This window comes from Electrona antarctica, assembly GCF_951216825.1.
Source record: "Electrona antarctica genome assembly, chromosome: 14".
In the NCBI taxonomy this organism is placed as follows: domain Eukaryota; kingdom Metazoa; phylum Chordata; class Actinopteri; order Myctophiformes; family Myctophidae; genus Electrona; species Electrona antarctica.
In genome coordinates, this window is record NC_136795.1 from 38,950,127 (window position 1) to 38,962,769 (window position 12,643).

At 45.5% G+C, this 12,643-nt stretch overlaps 1 protein-coding gene across 1 annotated transcript in view; it reads right to left on the minus strand.

Annotated features, from left to right (window-relative positions):
- Positions 1–12,643, minus strand: part of plekhh3 (pleckstrin homology, MyTH4 and FERM domain containing H3) — a 60,171-nt gene that overhangs the window by 6,664 nt on the left and 40,864 nt on the right. The window contains exons 6-10 of the mRNA XM_079520848.1: positions 7,150–7,273; positions 5,656–5,953; positions 2,849–3,056; positions 2,068–2,204; positions 1,400–1,499 (exon numbers count right to left, since the gene is read on the minus strand). Coding sequence (XP_079376974.1) covers positions 1,400–1,499; positions 2,068–2,204; positions 2,849–3,056; positions 5,656–5,953; positions 7,150–7,273 — 867 coding nt within the window. The remainder of the gene's footprint in view (positions 1–1,399; positions 1,500–2,067; positions 2,205–2,848; positions 3,057–5,655; positions 5,954–7,149; positions 7,274–12,643) is intronic.

Consider the following 12,643-nt stretch of genomic DNA (forward strand, 5'->3'; position numbering starts at 1 on the left):
ATAATTGGTCCTCACTAATTCATGATAAAACACCACAATTTTTTTCCTACTCAGTCTGTGTCTCATAGGAGGGCTTTGGGCAGTTCGGACACCCGTCCACCAGTGACATCATCATTAGGCAGATTTTTTTTTTAAACAAGATTTGTTTTAAAATATATTTAGATTTTTATTATCGTGAGAACGATGGCTTCAACTTTTGCATTGCAACTTTTCAGGAAAAGAAAGCCTGCCGTTTCTATTAGCTTGGATTCACCATCGATGATGTCACTGGTGGACGGGTTTCTGAACTGCCCACAGCCTTCCTATGAGACACAGACTGAGTAGGAAAAAATGGTGGTATTTTATCATGAACATTAGTGAGGACCAATTATAGGAAGAGAAGTTGAAAAGTGGTGAAGTGGTCCTTTAAGAGCGTCTGCTAAATGCCTAAATTGTAAATTGTCTGTCTTTGACGTTCTTGTGCTATTTATTATGTGTAATCCGGGCATCATTGTAAATGAGGGTCTCCCTCAATGATCTCTCCGAGAATCTTAAATAAAGGTTGAATGAATGAATTGAATGAAATAACTCTGGGACCCTTACGGGTCCATTTGGTTCCATTTGTACACTCTCAGAGTCACACACTTTTAAGGACCCCCCGCTCAAGGGGAACGACTGAGACACTGTACTAATGTCAAACCTACAGTTGGAGGCCATCGATATTGTCCTTTTCTTTTTGCTGAGGTTTGCGTGATCTGCGCAAAAGGACAGTTAACCCATTTTGGGCGGGAAACCCTTTTGGTGTTTTAAACTATGTTATAATTTAGCTATTGAAAAATAGCAGATCTACAAGCTCATAGCGCGCCACCGAGTGGCGCGCTATGAGCTTGTAGGTCTGCTATTTTTGAAAAATCGTAAAAATATTTATTTCAGAAAACTGGAGGATTTAGAAGGATTTTTTTTAAATTTTGAGGTCAGGCCTAAATGGGTCAAATGATAAGGGACAATATCGGTGGCACCCAACTGTACACAGTATTTAAATACTCCAGCCGGTCGTTCGAATGAGTATAAATAGCTTCCTGACATTACGTCATCGCTATGCGTTACAACATGGCCCGACGTGGGGTAACGAGGCAGCTTGCTGAGTTTCATGTTTGCCCTGTCACTCAGCGCCGTGTGTGTGTGTGAGGACGCAGACACACACACACGCCTCTTAGAACAACACTGATCTCTTTCATTCCAGCCTGGAGGCCCTTTATCGCCACAACACTGGAGCCTTTCGCCTTTCACAATCAAATAAATGACATCAGCTGCTGCTGCTGATAGTCTGTCAACAAGGTGACACAAGTCCAGTTTCCCAGCAGTGTGACAATGTTTGACTAACGGAAGAAAAGGAAAAAAAATAAATGAACCGGCTAACCTGGCAAGGGAGTTTGAACTGGGAGGAAGATAAATACACAATCAACCACTCTGGTGACATTCTTCCCGCTAACGACAGATAGTTGGGATTCCAAGCACATCTTTTGCATCCGGGGAGATGCATTGCGTATTCGTCATGGTTTTATCTGTACTATTTGACCTTTTTTGAAGTACAATTTTATTACTTTATTCTTTCCGGTATCTTGTCGTTATATTGCGTTGGTTTCGTTAGCAGTCTTTGCGGAACATGCCAACATTATGCTGCGTGTGACAATGAACATGACAAGTGACAAATAAAAGCCTCTTGGATCTTTGCCGTGTGGTGTTTTATGTGGTAAAAAAAAGAAAGTAGCCTGCCTGTGTGATTTCTGCTCTAGAGCATGTTTTTGGCTGGGGACCCCCGAAAATAATTCATTTTTTTTAATAATTTGGGGACCCCCCAAAATAATGCCGGCGAAAACAGGCGGTGGATCCTATTGTTCACCGATCGGAGCGACCAAATTTGGAGCAACGCCCCTCTGCACTGTTATTGGTTATCGAAATACAAGTTGACTCCCACTTCCTATGCCAGATTTTCCAATGGGTTTCCCCAGGCTTTTCTTTTTGAGCCGAATGCGAACGAAAATAAAAGTCTGGCTATACAGAGGCTAGTCAGAGAGTGACATTTACTTTTCAAACCTGGTGAGGATGTCGGCGACGAGGGCGCCGCCCGCCACCGGATGCTCCCACAATGCATTCTGCTCGTACAACGCGAACGTGTTCTTGCTCTCCTGAAGACCCAGCTTCTCCTGCATCCTCCGCACCACCTGGTGAAGGAAGGCAACAAGAGAGAGGTGGTTAATACCTTGAGCGCAAAAAAACTAACACTTTCAACCATATTTTGGGCTCGTCATTCTAGGCGAAAACCAACATTTATCTGATGGTATACTAGTGTAAGAAGGTTGCGTCCTCCTAACTAACCTCATCGGCAGTAGTGTGGGAGCTGACAGGACCCCGGTCATTGGGTAGTGCAGGGGTTCTCAACCTTTTTGGCCGGGGACCCCCGAAAATGCTTTGGCAACGTCTCGGGACCCCCACCCCGCCCCCTCCCGACCCCCAATATAAATTGACTGCTACAATAACCTTAAACCATTTTGGGCGGGAACCCCTTTTGGTGTTTTAAGCATCGTTATAATTTAGCTATTGAAAAATAGCAGATCTACAAGCTCATAGCGCGCCACCGAGTGGCGCGCTACGAGCTTGTAGGTCTGCTATTTTTGAAAAATCGTGAAAATAATTTTTTTTTTTAAATCTTTTTTTTTTTTTTTTTTTTAATAATTTGGGGACCCCCTAAAATAATTTGGCGACCCCCCGAGGGGTCGCGACCCACGGGTTGAGAACCCCTGGGGTAGTGCACTCACCTCATTGGCAGTAGTGTGGGAGCTGACAGGTCATTGGGCAGTGCACTCACCTCATTGGCAGTAGTGTGTGAGCTGATGTAGAGCTGTGTGGAGCCCGGCCCCGGGTAGTGCACGGTGCACAGCATCTCCTGTCTGCCCATCAGCATGTGGATCTCGTCCCAGGACGGCACGCGCTCCCGACACTTGGTCTTCTCCAGCGCCTCGCCGATGAACGACGCGTAGTTGTCCATCTCGGACTCGGGGCTCTGGCACTGGACCCTGCAGGGAACAGACCATTTACAATTACAATTTAGGCATTTAGCAGACGCTCTTAATCCAGAGCGATTTACAGTAAGCAAGAACAACACATAGGTAATACATCAAATGCATGGAACTAGTCATCAAGAATCATAAGCAAGCAGCTTAGAACCTAGCATCTGTCTAACAGTAGAATATATATACAGTGAAGCTATGAGTATACACTATAGAGTGCCATGTCTAAGTGTGTGTGAGTGTGAGTGTGAGTGTGTGTGTGTGTGTGTGTGCGTGCGCGTGCGTGCGTGGTCATGCAAGTGCAAACACGCGTCTAACACATCTGCACACATGCGTGTGCCAACGCACCTTCGCCAGCTAAGATGAAAATGTGCCATACTTAAAAAAAGCTAAAATCGTTTGCGTCGCCGATGCCCGTACTGATCAAAAGTCTGTGATTATAGGCTTTGCGTCATCCTTTTGATCGGACAGAGTTCTTTATTTGCTTTGGGCTGGCGATGTGAGCGAGTCAATGAGGCGAGGAATGACAAATGTTCTCACTTTTGCTCTTAGGGGACAAAAAAAAACTCGACGTCTCTCGATCCTTCAAAGAAAAAGTAGAAAGTCCAAAGAAAACATGTTTGATTTTGGACAGCGCACGAAACAGGAAAAGGTGTTTCCGCTCACGTGAACCAGAGTGACCCGTTACTTCCTCCCAGTGGATTGGACAAAAAGGAGCGTGTACATATGCGTGCGTGTGCGTGTGTGTGTGTGTGTGTGTGTGTGTGTGTGTGTGTGTGTGTGTGTGTGTGTGTGTGTGTGTGTGTGTGTGTGTGTGTCAAAAGGAGTGCATAATGCGATGTGAACGGGGCCCGAAGTCTCTGACACCTTGCAGAGTGTGCGAGGTGTGAAACCCAACCTGGCGGAAAGCTACGAGCTAAACCCAGTGTAAACATGAAGGGGGGGGAAAAATAGGAAGGAAACAATTATACTGCACTGTTGTTCCCAAAATAAACAGAGCAGAGAGAGAGAGAGAGAGAGAGAGAGAGAGAGAGAGAGAGAGAGCGTCATTCCCTCCTGTCCGACTCTTATGTATGTATGACTGGCCACAGGGTGGCTTTTGTCCTGACGAAACATAATTAGGAATGTTCCACTGAGATTTTGTGAAAGCCCCCACCCCCCCTCCCACTCTCACTTCATCCAACTCCACTTTCTTTACTCTCCCCCCCCTCCATATTCTCCCTTCATTCTTCCTTCTTCCCCTTGCTCCCTCTGCATCGCTGGCCATGCCCCTCACTCCCTTTCTATGACTGTGGAGTGGACATTCCCTGGGGGGGGGTTTCTCAGGGCACTGAGGGGTGGTGGTGGTGGTGGTGTGGGCCGGGACGGGGTGGGGTGGGTGGAGGGAGGGAGGGAGGCGTGGGTTTCTGGGCATCGTGCCCACCAGCTCCTACCCTGAACTGTGGCCCGCTCCAACACTGAACCACAGCGAGGGATGTCGAATGCAACAGGCAGCGCGTTCCAAGAAGGAGTGCATGCTATATTACAACATGTTCCATTAGTTCATCAGGGGCGATCCAGAGAGTACACACACATATAGATAGAAACCTATAGTGGGGGTGTTTCGTGACATGGTGCTGGAGAGAGAGAGAGAGAGAGAGAGCGCGAGGCTCCCGGCCCGGGAGGAAGATTAGCACCGCTAATATAACTCAGATTAACATGCCGGACACCGGGAGTGGGCTAATTCGGAGCTGCAAATCCAGCGCTATAACACTGGATCTGTCTGGGGCAGTACAGTGCACTGACAAAGCCAGGGAATATCACACGCTACTAGATCTAAACTAGGAGGGACGGCGCCAGCATTCTGTCCCGTGTCTGGACACTTGTCAGCACTACTACTATAGTATAGAGTAGGCCTATAGAGCGTCACAGTCCCGCCCCCTACCAGGGCCCAGGAAATGATTCTCCGTTCATTTTCCTCGTAGACTTTTCAGAAAGTATTTATTTAAAGACGGTTACGCCGCGGACAAAGCCAACTCTTGTCGTGACAAATCATGACAATAAACACAATGTTTTGGGCCAAAAAACGGCAGGTTACAACACTTTTTTTGTTGTTTTTCTTCTTTGTAATTGTTTGTTTGGTCCAAAATAAATGTGTTTATTGTCATGATTTGTCACGACTGGAGTTGGCTTTGTCCGCGGCGTAACCGTCTTTAAATAAATACTTTTTGAAATGTCTATGGGAAAAAAAAATGCATTGGGATTCATTTCCTGGGCCTGGCGTCGTCATGACAGGGGGCGGGACTGCGACGCTCTATAGACTATTGCTGTACATGTGTGGGTCACTCCCAGCCCCCCCCCCCCCCCCCCCCAACCAAGTACCAATCTCTTCATTTCCACTGGGGTTCGGTTCTTTTTTTCCCGCCTAATATTGAACCAGTTCAGACTAGTGTTGAATAGTTTCAGAACCCTAAAAGTCAGTTCGGAACTGGAACCAAAAAATGGCCGCCGGTTACGTAAAAGCACCAACGGTTCCAAGCATCTAGAAACGGAACCAGTTCTAGAACCAAAGTTCTTTTGGTGGGGAAAAAGGGGAGCGCCATATTGGCGTCTACGACGGTCTCACCTCTTGAGGTGGAAGCGCAGGTACTTGAGCACGGCGGCGCCCGGCACGAAGGTGCAGCTCATGCACGTGAGCAGCTGCCAGTAGCGCAGGTGCGCGGCCGTGTGCGGCGCCGGCGTGCAGCTGGTCTGCTTCACCAGCTGGCAGTAGAGCTCGTCGCGCAGCGGCCGCAGGTCCAGGCACGTCTGCAGCACGCCCTGGATGATGGGCACGGGCTCCCGCGCGCACTCCAGCTGCTGCAGGCAGTGGAAGAGTCGCACGGCCTCCTCGCGCACGCTGCCGTAGCCCTTCCCGCTGTGGTCTGAGAGGGGGAATGGGATGGAAACGTCACCAACACACACAGTACAGTGGTTTTCGACCCTTTTCATATCATCGAGGTCCATTGTTTATTCAGCATTTGAGCCACGAACCACCATTTGATGAGATTTAGCCTCTCATACCCAAAAACGTAGAATATGTTGTCATAGGAGAGATAACAGTCAAAATAACAATTCTTCTGCATTCTCTAATTGTGTGGACTTCTTGTGAATAAAGTAATGCAGATGTTTAACAATATTTTACCTCTAGAGAGTTAATGATCTACAAGGGTCCATTTGGTTACCAACTCTCCATCATTTAGCTGGGGACCACCTGGAACACCCTCAAGGACCACTGGTGGTCCCCGGACCACTGGTTGAGAACCACTTATCTAATACCACATCTCTAAATGATCTCTGTACAGAAACCCTTCGAAAACGAATATGCACCTGTATGTTCCTATTCTGTTTAGCAATGTATTTTGTACTGCATTATATTTGGCTTATTTTATGACCATTTTGATTGACTACATTTTATTTTTGTCCACAATGCGTGTGCGTATTGATTAATACGGGATGTCATGACATAGAATTTTGGATGTTATTAGTTCCGCGTTTGACTCAGAAGAACAGAACAGCGTCACTACGAACCGAAAAGTCCATTCTATGCCTTTTACCATTTCTACGAAAGAAAGACCGTTGGAAGAACGTTGAAAGACCAGGAAGAACCAGGAAGAACGTTGCTGGAGGCGCGCTAGCTGGTTCTTCCTGGCCGCGGCGCCCCGCCAGGCACCACTCCTCCTAAAGTTGACGTGAGCGTATATGTGACCTCGTGGTTCAGGAAGACGGAGTACTTGCACGTGTGCTCCGGGCTGCCGTAGGGGAAGGGGAGCAGGGGAGTATGGGGGCAGGGGAGTACAGGAGCAGGGGTACATGGAGCAGGGGTACATGGATCAGGGGTACATGGAGCAATCAGGGGTACATGGAGCAGGGGTACATGGAGCAATCAGGGGTACATGGAGCAGGGGTACATGGAGCAGGGGTACATGGAGCAGGGGAGTACAGGAGCAGGGGTACATGGAGCAGGGGAGTACAGGAGCAGGGGTACATGGAGCAGGGGTACATGGAGCAGGGGGGTACATGGAGCAGGGGTACATGGAGCAGGGGGGTACATGGAGCAGGGGTACATGCCAGTACTTACATGTGTGCTCCAGGCTGCCATAGGGGTAGGGGAGCAGGGGAGCGTACAGAGGACTCTGGGTGTACTTCAGGACGTGGTTGTGCTGGTAGATGTGCTCCACCACCTCAGGGTTGAACTTGTTCTCCTGAAAAAGAGAGGAGACACGGGATAAGAATGGCAGAATTAACGTCAACACAAACAACAGAAGAGAGGAGAGAAGAAAACGGTCCAAACGCCTTTAAGATGTCTCAAGCCCACCCGAGCAAGAGTGATTGAGCAGGCTAGCGTGCACGCCCCTGTGTGTGTGTGTGTGTGTGTGTGTGTGTGTGTGTGTGTGTGTGTGTGTGTGTGTGTGTGTGTGTGTGTGTGTGTGTGTGTGTGTGTGTGTGTGTGTGTGTGTGTGTGTGTGTGCGCGTGTACACCAGGAGCAAGGGGGTGAGTCGGGGTCAACTTGGAGCAGGATCCCGCGCACTAGCTACTTTCAAAGAAGCGGGAAGGTCAAGTGATGACCCGACAAAACCACCGGAGCATGACTGACGCATTATGTTTTACGTGCCGGTGTCAAAGAGTTTAGCGTGCACGTTATGCGTTTGTTTGTGTGTGTGTGTGTGTGTGTGTGTGTGTGTGTGTGTGTGTGTGTGTGTGTGTGTGTGTGTGCGCTGCTCCACTGCCCTGCTCCTGTGTGGGTATACGTGCATCTCCCTGCGTGCGGACGCCTTCGGGGCTGCAAAGACCACTTCTACGATCTACATCAGTGGTTCAAACCTAAACGTTTCAGCTCGAGACCCAAAAGAGAGATTAGACGTTTGCCCAAGACCCAAACTAGTGAAAATAGCCGATATACAAGCTCACAACGCGTCGCTTCGCACCGCGTTGTGAGCTTGTAGATCGGCCATTTTCACTACTTCTTAAACATTTTGTTTTCCAATTTATGGAATTTCGTAGATTTCTCTTTGATTTCTTCATGAGCATTACTGACAAAAATCATTGAATTTGTGTTGAATGCAAAACGCATTCAAAACAAATTGAAATAATAATAATTAAAAACAAAAATGTGGGGAAACAAAAATAAATAAAAGGGCCGCATAAAAATGACCACGACCCACAAATGGCTCCCGACTCCCGACCCACTGTTTGGGTAAACTGTGATCTCCACACTACTGCCCTCCCTCCGCACCTGTTAGCCATTAGTAATGTTGCCAGTTCTCTCAGCACCACCCTTCTCCCACCCTCCTCCTCCACCTCCCCACCCCACCCCACCCCACCTTCTGGCTGAAACACAAGCGGCGGTTCCCCCTGCCTCCGTCCGTTGTTGTGGGACAGAGTTGACACATTGTTCTGCAGTCAGTCAGTGTTTGGACCGTGCCGACGATGACAGACCGGCGTGTCAGTTTGAACCGCAGCAGGGGAATGGAGATGTTGCTGCTCTGTTTCTGTGGGACACGTGGAGCCACAGGCGGAACACAACACCACGGCCGTGGGATGTGGGTGTAGCCGGTGTACTGTGGGTTTGTCCCAATTATTACGTAATCGCCACATTCTTTCTTCTTTTCCTTTTCGGCTTTTCCCCTTCAGGCGTCGGCGCCGCCACGAATCATCCTCTGCCTCCTCTTCTCTCACGCCAACTAACTTCATGTCCCTCTTTCGCTACATCCATAAATCTTCTCTTTGGTCTTCCTCTATAGGCCTCCTTCCAACCTCAACATCCTTCTACCGATGTACTCACTCACTATCCCTCCTCTGTAGTACGTGTCCAACCCCATCTCAGTCTGGCCTCTCTGGCTTTATCTCCAAAACATCTTAACGTTCCTGATCCCATCCATCCTTGTTACTCCCAGAGAGAACCTCGACATTTTAGTCTCCGCTACCTCCAGCTCTGCTTCCTGTCTTTTCCTCAGTGCAACTGTCTCTAAACCATACAACATAGCTGTCTGTCTGTCTCTAAACCATACAACATAGCTGTCTGTCTGTCTCTAAACTATACAACATAGCTGTCTGTCTGTCTCTAAACCATACAACATAGCTGTCTGTCTGTCTCTAAACTATACAACATAGCTGTCTGTCTGTCTCTAAACCATACAACATAGCTGTCTGTCTGTCTCTAAACTATACAACATAGCTGTCTGTCTGTCTCTAAACTATACAACATAGCTGTCTGTCTGTCTCTAAACTATACAACATAGCTGTCTGTCTGTCTCTAAACTATACAACATAGCTGTCTGTCTGTCTCTAAACTATACAACATAGCTGTCTGTCTGTCTCTAAACCATACAACATAGCTGTCTGTCGGTCTGTCTCTAAACTATACAACATAGCTGTCTGTCTGTCTGTCTCTAAACTATACAACATAGCTGTCTGTCTGTCTCTAAACTATACAACATAGCTGTCTGTCTGTCTCTAAACTATACAACATAGCTGTCTGTCTGTCTCTAAACTATACAACATAGCTGTCTGTCTGTCTCTAAACTATACAACATAGCTGTCTGTCTGTCTCTAAACTATACAACATAGCTGTCTGTCTGTCTCTAAACTATACAACATAGCTGTCTGTCTGTCTCTAAACTATACAACATAGCTGTCTGTCTGTCTCTAAACTATACAACATAGCTGTCTGTCTGTCTCTAAACTATACAACATAGCTGTCTGTCTGTCTCTAAACTATACAACATAGCTGTCTGTCTGTCTCTAAACCATACAACATAGCTGTCTGTCTGTCTCTAAACCATACAACATAGCTGTCTGTCTGTCTCTAAACTATACAACATAGCTGTCTGTCTGTCTCTAAACCATACAACATAGCTGTCTGTCTGTCTCTAAACTATACAACATAGCTGTCTGTCTGTCTCTAAACTATACAACATAGCTGTCTGTCTGTCTCTAAACTATACAACATAGCTGTCTGTCTGTCTCTAAACTATACAACATAGCTGTCTGTCTGTCTCTAAACTATACAACATAGCTGTCTGTCTCTAAACTATACAACATAGCTGTCTGTCTGTCTCTAAACTATACAACATAGCTGTCTGTCTGTCTCTAAACTATACAACATAGCTGTCTGTCTGTCTCTAAACTATACAACATAGCTGTCTGTCTGTCTCTAAACTATACAACATAGCTGTCTGTCTGTCTCTAAACTATACAACATAGCTGTCTGTCTGTCTCTAAACTATACAACATAGCTGTCTGTCTGTCTCTAAACTATACAACATAGCTGTCTGTCTGTCTCTAAACCATACAACATAGCTGTCTGTCTGTCTCTAAACCATACAACATAGCTGTCTGTCTGTCTCTAAACTATACAACATAGCTGTCTGTCTGTCTCTAAACCATACAACATAGCTGTCTGTCTGTCTCTAAACTATACAACATAGCTGTCTGTCTGTCTCTAAACTATACAACATAGCTGTCTGTCTGTCTCTAAACTATACAACATAGCTGTCTGTCTGTCTCTAAACTATACAACATAGCTGTCTGTCTGTCTCTAAACTATACAACATAGCTGTCTGTCTGTCTCTAAACTATACAACATAGCTGTCTGTCTGTCTCTAAACTATACAACATAGCTGTCTGTCTGTCTCTAAACTATACAACATAGCTGTCTGTCTGTCTCTACACTATACAACATAGCTGTCTGTCTGTCTCTAAACTATACAACATAGCTGTCTGTCTGTCTCTAAACTATACAACATAGCTGTCTGTCTGTCTCTAAACCATACAACATAGCTGTCTGTCTGTCTGTCTCTAAACTATACAACATAGCTGTCTGTCTGTCTCTAAACTATACAACATAGCTGTCTGTCTGTCTCTAAACTATACAACATAGCTGTCTGTCTGTCTCTAAACTATACAACATAGCTGTCTGTCTGTCTCTAAACTATACAACATAGCTGTCTGTCGGTCTCTAAACCATACAACATAGCTGTCTGTCTGTCTCTAAACTATACAACATAGCTGTCTGTCTGTCTCTAAACTATACAACATCGCTGTCTGTCTGTCTCTAAACTATACAACATAGCTGTCTGTCTGTCTCTAAACCATACAACATAGCTGTCTGTCTGTCTCTAAACTATACAACATAGCTGTCTGTCTGTCTCTAAACTATACAACATAGCTGTATGTCTGTCTCTAAACTATACAACATAGCTGTCTGTCTGTCTCTAAACCATACAACATAGCTGTCTGTCTGTCTCTAAACCATACAACATAGCTGTCTGTCTGTCTCTAAACTATACAACATAGCTGTCTGTCTGTCTCTAAACTATACAACATAGCTGTCTGCCTGTCTCTAAAATATACAACATAGCTGTCTGTCTGTCTCTAAACCATACAACATAGCTGTCTGTCTGTCTCTAAACCATACAACATAGCTGTCTGTCTGTCTCTAAACTATACAACATAGCTGTCTGTCTGTCTCTAAACTATACAACATAGCTGTCTGTCTGTCTCTAAACTATACAACATAGCTGTCTGCCTGTCTCTAAACTATACAACATAGCTGTCTGTCTGTCTCTAAACTATACAACATAGCTGTCTGTCTGTCTCTAAACTATACAACATAGCTGTCTGTCTGTCTCTAAACTATACAACATAGCTGTCTGTCTGTCTCTAAACCATACAACATAGCTGTCTGTCTGTCTCTAAACCATACAACATAGCTGTCTGTCTGTCTCTAAACTATACAACATAGCTGTCTGTCTGTCTCTAAACCATACAACATAGCTGTCTGTCTGTCTCTAAACTATACAACATAGCTGTCTGTCTGTCTCTAAACTATACAACATAGCTGTCTGTCTGTCTCTAAACTATACAACATAGCTGTCTGTCTGTCTGTCTCTAAACTATACAACATAGCTGTCTGTCTGTCTCTAAACTATACAACATAGCTGTCTGTCTGTCTCTAAACTATACAACATAGCTGTCTGTCTGTCTCTAAACTATACAACATAGCGGTCTGTCTGTCTCTAAACTATACAACATAGCTGTCTGTCTGTCTCTAAAACATAGCTGTCTGTCTGTCTCTAAACCATACAACATAGCTGTCTGTCTGTCTCTAAACTATACAACATAGCTGTCTGTCTGTCTCTAAACTATACAACATAGCTGTCTGTCTGTCTCTAAACTATACAACATAGCTGTCTGTCTGTCTCTAAACCATACAACATGGCTGGTCTCACCACCGTCTTGTACACCTTCCCTCTCATTCTTGCTGATACATCCATAATCGTCAATCGTTTACAATGTTGAAAAATGTGCATACATTTTCAAAAATAGCAGATCTACAAGGGACATGTCTGTTAGTCTAAAAGGCAAACAGAAATTCAAATTGTAATGTTCTAATGTTCAATGCAAAAAACACAATTAAATCGTTAATCGCAGTTATTTGTGACAATTAATTAAGTCTTGTAATGGTAACAGCCCTTCAGTGTTGTGTACACGGTACACCAGTGTTGTTTTTGGCAGCAAATTTCTATTTTAGTTTTAGTCGTAGTCTCTTGAAACGTTTTAATTTAGTTTT